General features: G+C 41.5%; 1 protein-coding gene across 2 annotated transcripts in view; it reads left to right on the top strand.

The window, feature by feature from the left end:
* The window catches only part of DPYSL4 (dihydropyrimidinase like 4), a 314,640-nt gene extending 310,654 nt beyond the window's left edge, over nucleotides 1-3,986 (top strand). For both annotated transcript variants that reach the window (XM_069611421.1, XM_069611422.1), the window contains exon 14: nucleotides 1,580-3,986. In XM_069611421.1, coding sequence (XP_069467522.1) covers nucleotides 1,580-1,671 — 92 coding nt within the window. In that variant the 3' untranslated portion in view covers nucleotides 1,672-3,986. The remainder of the gene's footprint in view (nucleotides 1-1,579) is intronic.
* The last annotated feature ends 15,852 nt before the right edge of the window (nucleotides 3,987-19,838 follow it).

The following is a 19,838-nucleotide window of genomic DNA, read 5'->3' as shown; positions in this document are numbered from 1 at the left end:
TCAAATTGGTATACCTCATTAATATTTATTTATTTATTGATTGATTTAGGACACACAATGTTTGGACAAGGAACACATATTACAGAAACTGCACTGTACATGGTAGTCCTGTATTAGGTGTCCAAACCAAACACAACCACAAACCTCCAGCACAGCAAACCGCACGAACTTCACTACACTGCAACAACAAAACAAAGACACACATAGACTCGCACATCAGCACACGACGACTACCGGCCGCATACACCCCAGGCCCAGCCGACGGAACCACCGGGCTGAGGCTGCCAACAGCACATCACTGCAATCTTGCACTTTTCCAGCCTCCACCCACTAACCCACCCCTCCCTCCCTCTTTCAGAGCCGCCAGAGCGCCAGGGGACCACTCCGGTGGTGATAGTGCGCGGTACAAATGACCTTTAACATTACATTAGAGGGAATGTTAACGAGCAACTGACTGGTTGATGTTGGTGAACAAGGTACATGGTGCATGGATGGGAGAAGCTTTGACAGACAGTAGTCTGAGGATATTGGTTATGTCATTATCCTTTATGCTGTGAAGCTAGGGACTTCACTGTATTTTAGTAAGAACTGGGATGAAGGAGGTGTAGGTAGTACCTCCAATCACCTACCAGTAATCAGCATTACTTCTAGTCCTGTTCTACCTCACTAATGTACTTATGGCATGGACTACACATTGGGCCTCATTACGATGTTGCCGGTCCGGTAACAATGGTACCAGTAAGCTTGTCGGTACCATTGTTACCGGACCTGCAAACTATGAGTCCTGCTCGCGGGTGCCTTCCCGCCCGCTAGGTCTGACCTGGCGGGCATACCGGCAGCCGCGGGCAGACCTCAACAGATGCACCGGCACCATTGATGAATGGTGCCGGTGCATCCAGCCTCCCCATTCCCATTGAGTCCAATGGGACTCAAATCGGAATGAGGAGTAATAAATACTGGCACCCGGCAATGGGCAATTACCGGGTCTACCGGGGCTGCAATGCCCCAGTAGTTGGCATTGCCGGGTGCCAGTAAATTCATGCCTCCGGCAGCAGGCGTGCCTGTATTTACCGGCATGCCTACCTGCCGGATTCATAATGAGGCCCATTGACTGAGCCTTCTATTGTGGAAATACTTCCGGAGAGTATATGCATCTCCCAGATAAAGGTGGGGACCACGGAAAAACATTTTTGAGAGCTTTTGGAGAAACGACCTGTCCTGGTTGTAGGTCACCTCATTTGTAAGTACTATGATAAGCAAGAGTAGATCTTTAAGCAATGAAAACCTACCGGTAAGTAATGCAGCCAATTTCAGCACTATCAATATTGATTTGGTTAAATAAAAATGATAGCCCTTCAGTCAAGCAAAACTATTTAATTATACCGACATGGCGGCAAAACAAAAGTGCTGAGATTTCATAAACACAATGTTTCTATACTATGTAATTTATATTTGGTGTTTCTTATTTATAGCTTAACACAAATTATTAAATGAGGTATTCATAACTGATTTAAGACTAGTAAACAATATAATCTCATTTGCCTTCAATTACTTTTGTTTTCTGTGTGATCTTTTTCAGGGTCTCAGACAGATGACCATGTTCCAAGACGTCCGACACAGAAGATATTTGCGCCGCCTGGTGGCCGCTCCAATATTACGTCTCTTTCATAATAGCCTAAAATGTGTAAACCTTGCAATACTGCATACCTCTGCGATTAAAGCTATGAATTCCACTGGGAAGAACATCTGCAGGAACAGCATGCTACATATTCACGTTACTATTCATCGCCTGCCTCTCGCTGCCTACATGTCCCGTTTCACATCTGTGATATGTGCTGATGGAGCTCCACAACTTTATTACTAGAGGAAAGAAGACATTATCCTTTTTACATCGCTTCATATTTTGCAGGTGGCCATGGATTCATACAATGTTCAATTTGGGTTCTATTTTCAGTTGTTAAATCACATTTGCTTCAGGTACTTGAAATGTTACCGCTGTGACGCAGCTGTCAACCAGTGCTGGAGTAATTGACACCCCCAATTTTCTAAATGCACTGTAGATAGATATTTTGAAATAAGCAGGGCATATCAGCATTGCTTACCTCTTAATTATTGAGGGAGCATAATCATACATTTCAACACTGACATTTCTGGAAATAATACATCGGCTGATTTGATTTACGGGGATATCATACAAAGCAGTTATCTTAAGATATTGGAAAATATGTGTTTAAATGACCCAACATGTTTAACTTGGGTATGTTTGTGATTCAAACAAGTACTCAAAATGTGAAAAACCCATGTACACAAACCCACAGACATTATAAATTGGTAGTCACGATTTAGCAACAGTAATCTATAGATTTCACTATATAATTTGCCTTTAATACTGCAAGGTATGCACTACCGTTATAGAATAGGTGAACCACTGCTTTTATACATATCATTAGCTTTTTATAGAATGCAGCTATTCGTATGTATAAGTGTCCTGTATTTAATGTCAATACATTGTATGGCATTCTTCCTTTTACTATATGTAGGAACCACGGCTTCCTCCCGAAAAAAACATTAAACACATTAAGTTCAATTTTAAAGACCAACCCTCTGACTAGATGTGTACTGAGAAAAGGATTGTGAGATGGAGATAAGAAGAGAATCAATGCTTTAGGGCAGAGGAAGTCATGCCATTCCAAACCTAAACATGTGGAAGTGATTTCATGCCTTTGGAAGTCAAAATATTTTAATTCTTAAAATGTTGGCAGTAAACAAATTACATTGCAAAAAAGGGCAAGTTACTTGCCAGATAAAACATATCTACAATTATCCTTCCGTTTTCCTAGCTTAAAAACAAAAACAAAGAATAAGCAGTAAATTAATGTGTAAAAGTCCCAATTTGAACAGATGATTGAGTGAAGCTTTCAGGGAGACACTCAATGGAAATAAAAGAATACTTCAGATGCTCCACAAACAGATGTCATACTATAATCACATCACAGTCTATGGACACGTTTGATTTCATGGGTCTGACTGTGTGGATGATGTGTGACTTTTTTCTGGACTTAAACAAGTCCAAAAAGGGCCTAATTGGAGCAGTGGTGAGATGGAAGGAGCGAGGGTAAGCAAAGAAGGGGAAGCAGAGTTTCCGACAGCCTCATTTTATGCTTACAATAACATGTATAATAACTTATTGCTTTAATTTTGTTGTACTTTATGTATGTGGGAGTACTTCAATTAAATGGTTTACCAAATGTGTTAATAGCATTATAAGGCATGTCCTCATACAGTTTCATTTATACATTTTAAATCATATGTATATTGTAACATATATTTTTCATCATTTTATTTTTCTCAGGAAAAACGTATGTATGGTTTTCTTTTTCCATATTTTTAGAAGTATGTTATACATAGGTCACTCACATTTGAGTATAATCTATGTTTAAATTAATGTTTAGAATTTGAGATCAAAATATAGATTAATTTCATTGAGCAGGGCTTGCCACATTCATGTAGATCAAGTACAGTATTACAAAGCAACACCTTCTAGCACCCTTGTAAATTCATCCGCAAGCCAGTGTGCGTTATTTGGCTTGTCTATGAAAGTTTCAATCACCAATTTTGCCACTGAATAACTGCTGTCAAATATCATTGCAACCTTTTTCTAAACTGAAACTGTGGTTCTAGAACTTGATAATTGTTGTTAATACTACTTATGGTTTATATTTTTGTTACACTGTTTTTTAATAATTATTTATAAATATGTAAAATGCATTTCTTCTTATGACTCAGAACAGGCACAATTTACAGCCCGTAGAATATATCAGACTTTTTTAAAGTGTGCTTTGTGCTATCCTTTATTAGATGAAAGGCTCTGTTTATCTTGTATGTATCATTTCAGAAAAGAAAGTATGCATGTTGTTTTTCACAATGTTCATAGCTTTTTGTTTTATGTTAGCTCAAATAAAAAATACAAAATGTTTAAAACTATACCTACTGCCATTATGTGTCGACCTTATTCCAATGATTTTTACAAGGTCTGCACACATGGAGCACCATTTTAAAATAAAGCAAAGAAAATTCATAGTTTTTACATATGCATTTTACTATTAAATTGCCATAAGCACACAAGCTGAGCATCAAATATTAAGAAAGAAATTTGACTCCTAATTTGCAGAAAGAACAAATGAACTTCAAATTGTTTTCTATAAGTGGGACCCATTTAAAATCGAATATGTTTGCTACAGTAGGTATATCGAAAAGATAATGAGGCAATCATTCATGAATAAAAAAATATCATGTGGGTTGTAATAAAAGAAAATCTATCTAAGGAAGCAGAAACAAATCCAACTATTCTCTTTTCCCTGTTTTATCTTCCGTCCTCTGAATTCATACATCATGATCAATACTTGACAAATGGGAATAATTCAACATTTAAGCAAAATATTTCATCGGCACACTTCTCCTTCACGCACCGAAAGTCATCCTTATGTTCATATGACCATTCATTCAAAGCCAAGACAGAATGGATTGGTCCAGGGCTAGTAGCTGTTCATCTGTCTGTAACCCGTCTAATGGGCATACATTCACTGCCATTGTTAGGCGGAAACCTGTGCAGTTCCCTCTGGGACCACTGCAAAAGATTTAGGACTACAGGTGTTTGGCAGTAAACCCACTTGGTAGCAGTCTGTACCACACAGATTCACTTGGTAGCTGTGGCTGAGCAGTCAGACTTCTCTCAAGAAGAGTTAAGCAGTATGTGGAGTATACAAAATAGGGCAATTTACACAGTAGAACAAGCAAACACGGAACAAGGCTTCGGTGTAAAGATATATAGTTATTTATTTATAAAAACACATCTATGGAAAACACTCTGGCACTAATACGGCAAACAACTTCAATCACAATTACTATAAATAAATCAATCCCCCTAACAATAGTTCAACAAGTCTAGGTTCAACGGCACCACTTATTTAACCTAGATGGCACTCTAGTATTCGTTAGCACGGGAGAGAAAAGGCAGGGTATGAAATCAACTCGGTACCAACACTTTTACGAACAAATGCAAGGCAAGTAAGGCAGGGTCTACTGTAGATCGCAAAGTTCAGAGGCCAGGCCCACTCGGAGAGAGGCAAGGCGATATGTCCCAAAAAGTATCACAGTGGAAATGCACTTCGAGTCTTTGTCGCAAATTGTTATAGAAAGATTGGACCAGTTGAGAACAGAAAGTTAAGAAGGCTTGGAGGCGACCCAATCGAGAGGCGACGATTCAGACACCTCACGCTAACCGACACAAGGGAAGCCAGGCGGACACAGTACCTTGTATGTGGAGAGACAGCTCCGGCGGGGGTAGTTGTTCCTGGTGGTGGATGCAAGTCGGGGCTTTGCCAAGAGAAGAGATGCTCTCATCGTCGAAGGAAAGTTGAAGATCGTTGCACCACCAGGGGAGAGACCAGCCGCGGAGTGCTCCGGGACAAGGCACGGTACGGGTTAGTGGCTATCCGGTTGCCGGGGTGCTCAGCACGGGCAATTTGACCACTATGCCCAGGAAGCGAAGAAAAAGCAAAGGGGACTGGTTGTTCCCACCAGTCAGGGGAAGAAGACTCTCCAGCCGGGAGATCTCCTCTGTCGTTGGGAAGTGGTGAGTCGGTTCAGCAGGGCTCCACCGGAGGTGTCGTCGTTGCAGGTCGGCTCAGCTTTACCCTCGTCGTATTCTTAGGTCCTGTGGCGACTTCTGAAGATCCAGTCCCAAAAGCCCTGCTTTTATGCAGAAAACCCCCATTCATTCAGCCTAGCTGTCAATCAAAACACGCTAAGTGGTGAGCGGGGTGGCTCACCACTTGGGCCAATCACACCAAAGTGCGACTTGAGTTGGCAAGGCAACTCAGTCCAGGGTGCCTAAACCCCCTCCCACACCCCCTGTGGTAACCAGACAGAATGGCACCACTTTGGAGGGCCTCTGTGCAGAAGCCCGCCAAAAGTGGAACAAAAGGGCTCAACCTTTGGTTTAGGAGTCACAGAGATGAACACAGACGCCATTTTAAAAACCGAGTTCTGGCAGAAAATACCAACCGATAGATTTATTTAAGATAAACAAACCAGTGGTATGTTAGAGATTAACGAGAAAAAGTATTAAATTCCAACAATGGGAAGAATCCCATAGAGTTATATTTGGGGTCGAATATAACGAGTAGTTTCCACTGCCACCAGCCAAAACTCGACGAGGGGGGACGGGACAGTGCCCCCTCGAATAACAGACCCAGGGGTAATCGAATTCCCCCTACCAGTACGTCCACAATAGGATAGTTTGTACTAGTTCTGTTAGTAATTTTAGGTCTAGTAAAGCCAATGGTGACTTTACATGCCCGGGGAGACAGTAGTCAGTCCCCGGGTATGGAATCTATGGTGGGGGTCCTCTAGGATGCCCCGGTGTTACGGTACGGAGGGTGCGTTGTAACACACATAGCAAAACATATGAGGCTCTATGGAGTAAAAGACCCCATAGCCCATAGAACACATTGACATTCAAAGGAATTAACCACATTCATGTCCAAGAGTGGGAGAAAAAGAGTCTTACTCTTGGCAGGATGGACAAAAACAAACTCCAGAAATCCAGCAAAGCTGCTGGGGGACTCACTAGATTAGGAAATTCAGCCTAAACAGAGAATTCTCCCTAACAGCCATCACTTTCCCGCGGCTTATGACCATGTCTGCCATTTCGTATGAGAATCATCACCTGTCCCAAAGTGATAAAAAAAGAACATCAATGCTTCCCAGTAACTGCCAGGCACAAATTAGCCACATATTATGTGTGCTCATCTATCCATTTATTGTAACTCCCACAATGCATCTAGTTTAAGGGAAGCGCATGAAACCGGTTCTTCAAGTAACAAGCTTACAGTTGCACCCTCCAAACTAATGCAATTGCTAAACTTGCCTTTTAGCTCTAATTTACATTTTCTTTTTGAAGGGTTGTACAGTTGCGTGCTTCTAAAATCATTTATTTTATTTTTGTATTTGTAGAGCGCACTGCAGCCCTCCAGGCAACGAGGTGCTATAAGTACACTTAAGGAGGCTTGCTTGTGGGTTACAGAAAGTGAAATGCTTAAAACATACAGTTACTTACAGGGTTGAAAATCATGCAATAGTAGTGTCTTTGGAGAGAAATGTTTACATTCCCCTTGAACTCAATATCAATGTTGCAACGTTTCTTCCCAACACCTTTTAAGTTTGGGTGACATTCCAAGTAAATACCTTACATGTTCATATTTCATTGAACATTTGGCATAAAGATTATGTTCCTATGCATCATCATAGTGTGGTAGAGTAGGTAACATGAGGGGTCTTAAAAGAAACGTGACTATTAGTTGTCTCTTCCTATACTTTTCCATTCAGTGTGCCATGTCTTCTCATGTTCTATGTCTTTAACTGAAAAGCCAACATATTATTATTAATTATGCTTCTATGTGTTCCATATTGGTGTGAAGCATTGGAGTCCTATCTATTTCTTCTCTGCTTTACCCTCCTGAAAAAAAAATAGTTTTGATCAAAGTACTATTAAATGTATCCATATTTGTCTTTGTAGTTATTACATAGATACGGTTTCAGAGGGAAAAAAAATCACTGAAAAATGCAATAGTATCTATAATGGCATCATCCTCAGCTGTTTAGGACAACTTACTACCAAGTGGCCCACTCTCATAGGTGCAGGGATGCAATGGCATTCTTTCCATGCACCTTTCTGTCTGTAGATCTCACCTTGCAGGTCCCCGATTCATGCAAGGCATCTGCAACGTGAATGAATGTCTGACACCAGGCAAAAGGAAATGTTCCTAGCCCCAAATGTACATTTAAGTATTGTGTACAATCTTAATAATGGATCATTCATTGGCTCCCTGCCCCCTATTAGTGAATAAGCATGGGTGAACTTTCTCAAAATTGATGGAGGCTCCTGCATCTACTAGTCAGTTTTGTGTAGGTGTGTGGGTTCCCGCAGATCGTTCTTCCAACCCGAATCTGTATGAATCTTCTTTAAAAGACATAAATCTTCCAGGAAATTGAGTAGATGTTTGGGCATGTTTGGCTGTTTGGTGGGAAAGAAACATACACAATATAACTTAAACAGCTTCAGGAAGAGAAAGAGAAATGCTAGGGGAAAGGATGCATATGTGAATTTTATCCACATAGCAGAACACGTTAAACTCAACAGTAAGATATTTCAGTAGATTAATACACCACCTGCAGAGACCTATATGTAACCTGCAGGTCCAAGACTTGAATCTTGGTAAGAACAACGTTGCCTTTCATCCTTGTGAAGTTGATCACATTGGCAACGTGGAAGTGGGGAATTGTAAGATTGCATATCTGACAAGCAGAGTCAGTCACATGTCAGGCATTCCTGGGTCTACCTTTCATCATTCAGAGATTGACACATTCAGCTATGGGGCTACGGAAGAGGTGGTCATGCATTAGGGGGAGCATACTGTTTTATCCTGCTCGTTTTGTTTCTATGAGAACTACTGAGGTTATGCATTTAATAACAGAGATAGCCCCTGGCTGTAGGTCAATGACCTCAGAAAGGCCAGTAGTGCTGGGGCAGAGTAATCCACATGTCAAGCATTCATGATGTAGACTCTTACGTTCCCCAAAGCAACACCATATAGTAGAATTGTAATGTAATGAGCTCTGTATTTGGTAATCACTACAAACTACTCCACAAATTGCTCATGCTTCTACAGCTCGGCTCCTCTCAGAACCAATCTCCTTCACAGACCACCCTGGAAATAATAGAAATAATGACAGTAGATAACACACCATAACACCTGCTAAGATCCCAATATTCCTGCAGTCCTGAGAACTTAATCTCCTTCTTCAACTTCTGTGACTACATGTACCTGTAATGGTGTAACTGATAAGCTAGCTACTCTATTGTTTCAATAGGTTTAGCATTAACATTGACCCCAATTTCTGAAACCATTTTTGGGAATTTTACAGGATCCATACTGCAATGAATAAAGTAACCCATGTAAGATATTCATGTTCGAAAAAGGCACTTTGAGCATTTCATTTTGGTTACTGCTGATTGCAATGTACAACCTTTGCGTTTTCGTTTTTTTTTTCATACCGGCACATATTCCTTTGAGTCTGTCCCCCTGTCTAACCCACAGGGATGATCGGATTGGCCTGTTACTGGCTCTTTGCCAACAGTTCCCATCCGGTTATATCTTAGAAGGTACGGTGGTTGCCCCTCTGCTTCACATGAAGAGTGTTCCTTTTTTTTGTTCGGTTCATTTTGGTTACATTATTTGCCTTTTACTTGGTTTCTATTACAGCCACGTTTCACTCCGGGCTGTGGCAGGTAACTGGATGCCATTTTTCTTGATATTATATTTTGTTTGATTCATTTATTTTATTTACTAGTTTGGTTTATTTATTGGTTATTGTTACTGTTTTGTTCCTTGTATGCTGCTTTGAATGGCAGGAGGGCGCCTGGCCTCCTAAATGGCCGGTGTCTGTAATCCTATTATGTCCCTCACACTCTAAATTAACCCTAAGGTGCAAAGGATATTTGGCCTCATGGGTTGGGCTGTGTGGTAAAAATGCACCAGTAACGCTATTACCGGCGCATTACTGCTTTGGCCAATCCTGAGTTTGTGGGAAACACCTAGAGCTCTGGTTAAGCGTTGTACCCTTGCTGTCTCTCTTTCTGTGGTGCATAGTACCCGCTGCTCTATCTCTCAGTGAGGAGCTGCCCACAAGCAGGCTTCTCCTTTCCTCGTTGGGATTCACCTTCACGTTGACTGCTGTGGCATGATCTCTGCCAGCATATTCTTCAGCGTTACTGTTGGTCACGCTGCAGTTCAGCGTCTGCAGCTCCCCTCCCTCCTTTTCCTGCTCTTTCTCACTGTCAGGTGTAGCCAGGCCGTATTTACACTTCTCACCTTGATTATTCATCTTCAAGCAACTAGGCCGCTGCATTGGTCTTCCGGGTCTCATCATCTTCATTACTCTGAGATTCTTTCTCTTGTTAGTGGTCATGGGACCTAAATGGATTTGAGGAAGTGGATACTGAACTTCATTGGGAGTGATCCTCACTACTACCTGCTTCTTCCTCATCCCAGTTGTCCATCTACTATTCCTCATGGCAGTTTGGCATGGCCATTTTTGAATTATATTTATGTGAAGAAAAATGCCATAAATTCGACAATAATCACCATGCAATTCTTGTTCTCTTTGGCTGTGTTTCTTTGCATCATATTTGATGTTTCCAAGTTTACGTTTTTAAATTGCTCATGTGGGATTGTACATTCATGGCTTTCATCTTAGTTAATTATTGGCTTCTGTGTAGTCTCAGTATTAGATTGCAGAGAATTCTAGTCCCCGGAGACGCTCATGGGTGTCTGGACAAGGAGCACAGGAATACATGTGCAATGTCATGTTTCCCAAATTCTCTGTGAGTTTCTCCTACATTTGCCAGCTCTCATGGAGACCCCATTTCCTTCCCGCCTGCATGAACCCCTCTTTGTAGATTGATCATTTGTCATTCCTCATTGTTCCCCACTTCTTCCCTTTCCCTCTTTTTTGTTGATGAGTTTCCTTCCAACTGCCTTCCAGCAGCATTCGAATTTCATTCTAAAGAGAGAGAGGGGAATTTTGGGACCAAACTCATGTGGAGTGAATATTGCTTTATGATGTGCTGTGTTAGAGCTGTTCTTTCATTATATACTACACAACCTAAATGGTGCTATTTACTGCGGCCTTCTCTATAATTGAAAACTCTTCCTATTTCTTGAAATGGTGACTATGCTGGCCCTAGGCCCTATTATTTTTACTATTTTTAGCTCGTATTTTAAATATGCTGTTAGATTTGTATAGGCGTGTGTTACAACAAGACATGTATAATGCACTCATAACTGTTGTGGCGTTAACCTTTTGACCTCCAAATCAAAATGACACTAGGTTATCTTAAAAATAGTCATCTCACCATCTCCTGATGCCTCTACCAGTGTCTCTGCCTGGGTGTAGCCTCAGTACCTTCAAACCTTCCGGGTAGGCCAGACCTCAAATATCCATCTACGTATATGTTACAAAAAGATCTCATATATGTGTTCATAACTGCTTTGAACCTGAAAATTAACAAAATAATTGCAATACTGTTTCTCTACTCTCCCCCTTTTCCTTTCCTTACCCATCCCCCACCCCTTTTCTCGTTGAGAGAGGGCCGTGGCCTGTATGTGCTTGTTCTCCATTGTATGGACTTACCATCAGTTTATGACATGCTTACAATGCGTGTACCATGTAAATAAAATAATAATTTACATTTGAAAATAAAAGAGCAATAATTGACAGCCGGTCACATATTCTGTAATACCTATCATTCATCATTGGGGCATATTTCACCCACTATTGGGAAAGTAAATCCAAAAGTAGAATAGGCATAATCCTAACACTGTCATCTATGCATGTATTTATGCATGCACCACTGTCACCTATGCATGTTGTATCTATGCAAAATGTTATCTATGCATGTATCTATGCAAAATTAGTTTTTGATCTTTTGTGAATGCCTGCAGCATTGCTGGCTTTTGCAGGAATTATTATTTATATCTGGTTATTAGTAACATTGTTTTAGGAGTCATGAGTTATTCACCCTGCTGGCTGTTCCTATATTAATATCCTATCCCCCTCAATGCAACGTCATATTTGTACATTGGTGAATGTTTTCTCTACTTTTGCTAACGTGTTTGCTTTTCCGATACTAGATTAAACCTACATTTATATGCTTTATTCATAACAGAATCACAATGAATTGATACATAAAACACTCACTAGATTTATGAGGCCCCAGGGAAGTCAATTCACCAAAATGCCTGGGTTTGTGCTGTGTTAGAGCTGTTCTTTCATTATAAGACATGATGTAATTTGAACGTTGACCCTGATGACATTGCTTGCAATAACATCACATACATTTAACTCAGATGACATCGCCACCCATGCCTGACGGTGTAAGAAAACATACATAAGCTTACAGTTCATAAAATACAAAATCGATGCTAAAGGATACTTTAGACTTTTTTAACTACTACCCACATTTTAAATAGGGTGCTGACTTGATATGCCATTGAGGGTGACATGGTAGGATGGGGTACACCCAGTCAAACAACATATACTGGGGCACTGCCATCCATATTCCATTACAGCCTCATATGACCTTTTAGTGCCATTTTATGCCATTTATAGATGCACATGTCAAGTCTCATAATCATATGCCAAATGCATATTTCATAAAACCCATAATTGTTTAATGCACAGCTAAATATCTATGTTCATCCTCGAGAACACAGGACTTCTCTACCTAGGAGAAAATTCAGTGATTAAAAGGAACTTTATCTTTGGGGAATATGCAGATCACAAGACTGAAATCTGATAAGATATCATGGTAGGTTGTTGCCTGCAGCTCACAAAATGGGAGGGCCCCCTGCACGCTCGGATGACGGCCCCCCTTCAAGCTCCGGAACAAAGAATTGGACACGGCACACTACAGGCTGACCGGAACGATCACGTGTGTGCAATTCCCATGATGATCATGCCGCTGCAGGGGCTCGTGCGTGCTGTGAGATGAAAGATGAAAGTATGTTTTTTTTAATCATGGCCTACATATTTCACTCAATGTAGAAACACGGGGTTGTGTGTATGACCGCTGGTAGCAGTGAACTTTCTAAATGGAGGGGCATACATATTTGCCACACGTATGGGAGAGCAACCGAATGTAGTAAGGTAACCCAAACTAACGGGTGTGGGTTCTCCCCCAGAGAATTGTTTTTAATAATGCGTTTAAATGGGCAATTATACAGTACTTCGGGTAAACAAAAAAGAAAATTGGGTAAAGCCATACAGTTTGTAACCAGTTTGTAGTGTAAGTCATGCAAAGATACAATAGATGCAAGTTGTCTACAGTGCACTGCCGCATTCCCCACAGGATATGCCATTACATAAAACTTGTTCACGCTGACCTCTGCCCATTCATTTCCATGCTTGCTGCATCAATGTATAATACATAGTAATCCCACGTAAGTGCATATTCATCTTTCTTTTGCCCATTATGATAGTAATAATACTATAAGTAAACATTATGAATGGGAAAATCAGTCTTTAGCAGCACTGGCGCTCACCTTGAATTTGATTTGATATAGTAAAGGTTTGACAAAAAGAAAAAGAAAGGTTAGCTGCTAACTAGGATGCAATGCCTTGAGGCTGACCAGGGCTGTGAAACAGCTAAATTGATTGAAGAGTCCTATTTTGTTGCACTAATAAGGAAACCAATCGGGCACACACCCAGGTCTCGCCTAGCATGTAGTGCGCAATGAAATATTTATTTTTGTCTAGAAGTTCAATATTCTGAATGATATACCACTCATATCGCACCATTCTCAAAATACCCCCATAGGTCACAGTGGATCAGTAATCAGGCTAGTTTGTAAAGGTAAAGATTGATTTATTTAATTAATATTCAAATCACACATACATTTTAATATATATATATATATATATATGGAAGCAATCACCAAGGGGTGACAGTACAATTCAGAAAATAAATAAAGCAATTGAATTCACTTATAATAATTCAGAATGTAAAACACAGGAAAAAGAACAGATGGTTTGTGAACAGATAGCGTTTATGTTAATATTTCCCCCTTAAGGTACAAATGAGCAATCCTACACAGATGTCAGTAATCAGCAGGTATTCAGGAATGAAAGACAATGTTTACAGTTAGAATGCAATCTTCCCTCCCCAAACAAGAGAGAAAACCATTTTCGGAAATTGACACTGTTAAACTGACAGGTGAAAATGGCTTTGTGAAATAATGCAAAAGTGTGCAAAAATGCTTAAATGAATAAAAATTCTTAGGAAAACTATCAGCTAATAAACAGTACACACTTTAGATCAGGATGGGATTTTAAGAAACACTTTGAATGGGAAACAGACACGTGTACACTTTTGCTAAAATGTCAATTCATGGCTAAATTTTACTATGCTCTTTTTGAAAGAACTGGGTGAAATATATTGTTCCGCGAAGAGGTTTCTGGTTTTGGATGTAGCTAAGGGTCTTAGGTATCAGTGAGAGTTGAAATCCAATTTCCATCCATAAAATTGAAGCAGTTTTAGAGGTTTTAGTGAGAGCTGTTTTTTGCAAAGTAGGCACGGAAGTGAAACAGAAATTTGATTTTAAAATGACAGATTGGTTTTATTGTACTATATTAATGACTATGAAAAAGAGAATGCCACACATGAATTTCCACAGTTACCTGGCCAGCGTTACCCTTCACGTGGTAGATACTCTATTTCTTTCTAAGATTTACTTTAGTTACTCAAAATCACTAATGACTTATGGTTTTGTAACACAGATGAGAAAAAATCAGCACAAGGATGGTGTTGACAATACTAGGGTTCTGAAAGATGTGATGGTTTGAGATTGGGATAAGACAATGTAAATATACTATGGGTCACTGTTCTTCCTATTAATACTTGGGGCCTCATTACACGGTAGGCGGTGAGCCATGGCGCTATTAGCGCCATGGCTCATGCCGGTAAAATACTGGCACCGCCTTGGTGGAAAGGGGATTTACCGCCCCATTCCAAGGTTGGAGGGGCGGTAAATCCCCCTTCCACCATTGCCCTTCCCCGTTCCCATTTCTGCCCCATAGGCCTCTATGGGAATGGGGAAGGCGCTAATTACGGTACTGCAATTTTGCGGTGCCGTAATTAGCTCTGAGGTCCCTTTGCGGGTTGGATTTTAACGCCTGCAAAAAGCAGGCGTTAAATCCCCCAACCCGCAAAGGGACCTCGTAGTAAGGCGGTAAGTATTTACCGGTATTTTACCGCTACCGGTAAATCCTTACCGCCATCCGTGTAATGAGGCCCCTACAGTCCCTTTTGATTAAAATGGACCGTCAAGGTTCTAGTCATGGATCGGGTCAGGTCTACTGGCAGCAGGACACTTCTGGAGGGATTGGATCAGCGGCACGGTTCTGGTAAATTTTGGACTGCACCACAGACTGAATTTGGACGGGCCCTTCTGGTCACTGGACATGGCAGATTAGCAGGATGCGAGTTTCAGCAGGCAAGCCTTAATGGTAGCTAGCAAGCCAGACTGAATCAGTATTAAATCCCTTCAAGTTTTGAGATGGTTGAATCTGGGCCTAGCTAAAAAGAGTTCAGCAATGCTAAGGCCTGGATTCTGCAAAGAGATCTGGAGTCAGCTGCAAGATGAAGAATTCTGGACAAGATGAAGAAGTCAGGAACAAAACACTGCACGGAAATCTGGATGTGTTCTGGAAGCAGTGTTTGTCTAGGTGTGGTGAAACTCCTATATTTATCCTCCCAAATGACATCACAAAGTTTATGGTGTGGGCAGAAATTCAAAACACACCCCCACAGCTGTGAGTGGCCAAAGACACTTGCCTTGTTTTGGTTGGCAGTCAGAACAGAGCTGTCATCTTTATGATGGGATTTAGGAACTCCCACATTGACTTTGACCAAAACCTTTGCACAAATGTACATTTCTAAAATTATGTTCCCTAATAAAATCGGACATATACATTTCATATTTGATGGGCTATATTCACATTCAATCCCCATCTCTGTGAGAGCTGTCTTTCTCATTCTATAGAATTTTCTCAATTTTAATCATAACAGTCTGGACTAATAACTTCTAATTCAGTACAGATCTGGACAATTATCACGGGATGATGTATATACAATCTTAGGCTTGCAACATTAATAGTTCTGCTACAATGAGGGTTTTTCTGTAACTTTGGTTCCTTAAGTGGTACAGGGTTCATCAATGTCTTCAAAGCAAAAGCCTACAATTAGGTTAACATCTATCAATATTTTGATGTATCCTCCTTTAGGTTGCACAGTTAAAGAGTTTTAAACTTAATCACAAATAAAGATTTGAACACCAAAAAGTTCCTTTGAACAGAGTTTTTTGTTTTTCTCCTTTCAACAAACAACAACTGTCAGATCCCTCTGATCAGGGTGGGGTATAGAGGGGAGCATCCTGTCCTTCCCCAGCAGAGGTCAATGCTCAGCCTGTCCTTTGTTCTTTGCTCAGCCAAAATACGAATGTCTAATGAAGTCTATTGCGCTCCATATGCGAGAACCTCCAGCATCCCTTAGCCTTCTTGTAGCAAGAGAGTGTCAAACTGAAGTTTCAAACTTTCCCAGGCTGGTCACTGTCCAATCAGAATTAAGCAGTTACTTAACTCCAATACTGGGTTGCATTAAAATTCACAATAAAGTATTTTCTTTAACACATATAAAAATAAGCACAGTTTATAAGGGATTTGGACATTTAAAAGAATTAAGCCCTTCACAAACATGCTTTAAATAGGCGAATTTTGCAATTTCTTCAGGAAAATGAAACTACTTTAAACTGGGTTTGACATCTAATTTTCTTATCCAGCTGTCAGGCAGTGAGGCCCGGTTTTCTCTGACTGCACTGGATGATTGGTGGTTTCCGCACACTTTTCATTTCAATAGGGCACCTGGAAAATAACTGAAATTAGTGCCAAAAGAGCACTTTGAAGGTTGCAATTGATTGGGAAACTGTATTTTAAAGCCAATTTTGGATTTTAGCCCACTTCTGTGGCCTTCCTTCATGTGACAGGTAATAGCCCCCCCTGGCATTCTGCTGCAGGGAGTTCTGTATTGACATCAACTTTGCCTGTATGTGGTAGGGTGATGCAGCCTTTTTGTGATTTATGAACCATGCACAGTTTTGTATATTTGGCGCGCACAGGGGTTAGCACCTCAATTTTTGGCAGTTTCTTTCCACCATTGGCAAAGGGATATAGTAGGGTGCATTGGCATGGGTTGAAATATCCCACACATCACCCCCCCAACTTCAGCGTAATTTCCAGTCATGGGGGAGTCGGGCACGTGGGATTATTTTTTCCTGCGCTCCATATGAAGAAATCCAGTTGCATCTCCCGTCAGCGATGGATGCGACATGCTCTCCTCGCCGGTTCTGGTTGGAAGTGTGGAGCGACAGTCCGCATCGTCTGGGTTTTTCCTCCCGGTCCCCGAGGAGGTCCTCCTTGGTGATTAGGTGGATTTAGTTCCAGTACTAGAACACAGCACGGTTATGGAAATTTCCCCACTACTGTTACCCGAGGGGTGTAGTGGGGCAGATGCATGCATTTGCTAACAATTGACAATCTTCCTTTATATATTCAATGATAGTCTTAACACTTTGCTCGCACATAATCAATGAACATTTAATATTTTTTTTAGATCTCCGGATTTTCCCCCTCTGGGTTTCTGGTTGGTTCTTCTATTTGCCGCAAAGTATGCCTGGGATGGAAACTCTTTAGCTGGTTTAGTTGGACCCACTTGTCTTCCCCTTCTGTCAAATTGCCCTTGGGGAGGCGGATTCTGTAGGCGACGGGTGAGGTTCTGTCCACAATTTCAAAAGGACACCGCCAACTTGGCAGAAATTTGCTCTCTTTGGCTTGGTTCCTTTGGAAATTGTACAAGTAGACCCTATCTCCTACTTGATATTCCTTTTTAGTTGTCTTGAGGTCATAGTGGGTCTTAATACTGTCTGCAGATCTTTCTGGATTCCGCTGAGCATACGCAAAAGCATGTTGATGGTGTTTTCTCAGATTCTCAACATACTCATGAGTTGTGGAGGCATTTATCAAGGTCTCCTCTTGGGTTCTATAGAGCAGATGCTGGGGTAGCACCATCCTTCGTCCAGTCATCAGCTCAAATGGAGACATTTTTGTTGCAGAAGAAGGGGTAGATCTGATGGCCATCAGGACAATGGGTAATCGAATATCCCAACTTGGCCCAGAGTCTCCCACACATTTTTTTATATGCTCACAGTGGTTTTATTGTACCTCTCAACTCCACCACTAGAGGACACAGGTATGCAATGTGTAATTTCCTTTTTACCCCAAGTATCTCCCACATCTTTGTCATCACTTTGCTGGTGAAGTGACTACCTCAGTCTGACTCAATCCTTTGGGGTAGTCCAAAACATGAGAAGATGTGATTGAACATCAGGGAAGCTGCTGCTTCTGCCTTGCAATTTGGGGCTGGGAGACATTCCACCCATTTAGTAAACGAGCATGTTACGGTTAACATGTACTTGTTCGCCCTAGAGGAGGGAATCACGGGCCAGATGAAATTGACTTGCAAGTCTGACCAAGGCAGTGTCATCCCCCTCTTTTGGAGGAGAGCACAGTGTGTGAGTGAGGTTGGCTGAAATTCTGCACACACAAGACACCCCTTCAAGTATTGACCGAAGTCCTGCCCGATATGTGGCCAGTATGCAACCTCTCACAAGATTTCTAATGTTGTATGAAAACCCTCATGACCGGCTGTGGCTGCAACATGGGTGTGACTTAGCATCAGGCTTCGGAATGAGGTAGGGAACACCCACTGGTCACAGCCAGATGTGGATCTCCTCACCAACAAACCGTTTTGGATTTGTAAATTTTTTGGACATTTCATCAACACTCTGAAGACCTCTTTCCCAATGCAATAATCATCCATCAGGGGAAAGTTCTCATGGTCCTCAATGTGTTGATTAAACTTACCAATTATTGGATCCCCTTTCTGAGCCATAATCAAATCAGCATCTGGGGTCTCCTTACTCCATTGTGCAGTTGTGAGTTCACTGTGAGCATTTGTCTGGGACCTAGTGATAACAGTGACCTGGAATTCCCCCAACAGGGACTCGATCTCAAGTAGATCCCCTTGGATGGCTCCAGTTTTGGCCAGATGATCAGCTAAGTCATTTCCAGTTTTGTCTGGTCCCTCTACTTTGGAATGACCCTTGTTCTTTTTCCAGTAGATGGTCATCCCACTAGAGGTGACCAGATCATCAATATTCTGTATTAGTTTTCCATGTATTAGTGGTTTATTGTTAGCACATAGCATGCCTCTGGTGGTTTTCCAATTAACTAGGTGCTCCACTAACCCGTTCTGGACATTATCTGAATCAGTGATTATGACCAGTTTGTGGAGTTGGTGTTGGACAGCAGTGAGGATGGCTTGATGCACAGCCATCAGCTCTGCCACTTGACTGCTATGGGGACCAATTTTGTACCCGGCGGATGGTTCTGGGGCATTATTCACCCAGGCATTCCCCACACCGGCCACAAGTTCCTTCTCCCTATTGTTATCAACATGTTAGGAGCACCCATCCACATAGACAGTGGGCATTCCCTCACACCTGTCTTCTTCATAGACTTTGTGTGGGGAATTGAGGTATGCCTCCATGTTGTCCTTGATTTTAAGACTTTCGTCCTTGAGACAGTTTTCTCTGGCACAATCATGCAAATCAGCCAGACCTTGCGCAAGGGGACTCTTCTTGTTTTGGCCATATCTGACCTCTACAGGAAAGCCTTGCATTGACAGGATCCAGGAAGTAATTCGGGAATTACTCACATTTCTGGCGTGGATTCTGTCACTTTGAAGATATTGCAGAGGCTGGTATGGAGTCTCCACTATGATGTGTTCCCCCTGGATGAACGGGCGGTAATTCTTCAATGCTCACATCGTTGCCAGGAGTGCCTTCTCACAATCATTACATTTTGCCTCCACAGAGGATAAAGTCTTACTCACATAGGAGATTACTTTATTGACCTTGTCATGCTTTTGGTATAATACCGCAGTCAAGCATGAGGTGTTTTTGACAGGGCAAGCTAGGCAAGGTGCTTGTGAGAGGCTTCCTTTGAGTTGTCTTCCTGCCTCGGCTTGTTCTGGACCCCACTCCAACTTTACCCCCCCTTCAACAGATGGATCAGGGGTCTTGTGATCTCTACGTAATCCT

Source organism: Ambystoma mexicanum, chromosome 8, assembly GCF_040938575.1.
Source record: "Ambystoma mexicanum isolate Mex_15411 chromosome 8, UKY_AmexF1_1, whole genome shotgun sequence".
Taxonomy (NCBI): Eukaryota; Metazoa; Chordata; class Amphibia; order Caudata; family Ambystomatidae; genus Ambystoma; species Ambystoma mexicanum.
This window is presented reverse-complemented; position numbering and strand designations above follow the sequence as displayed.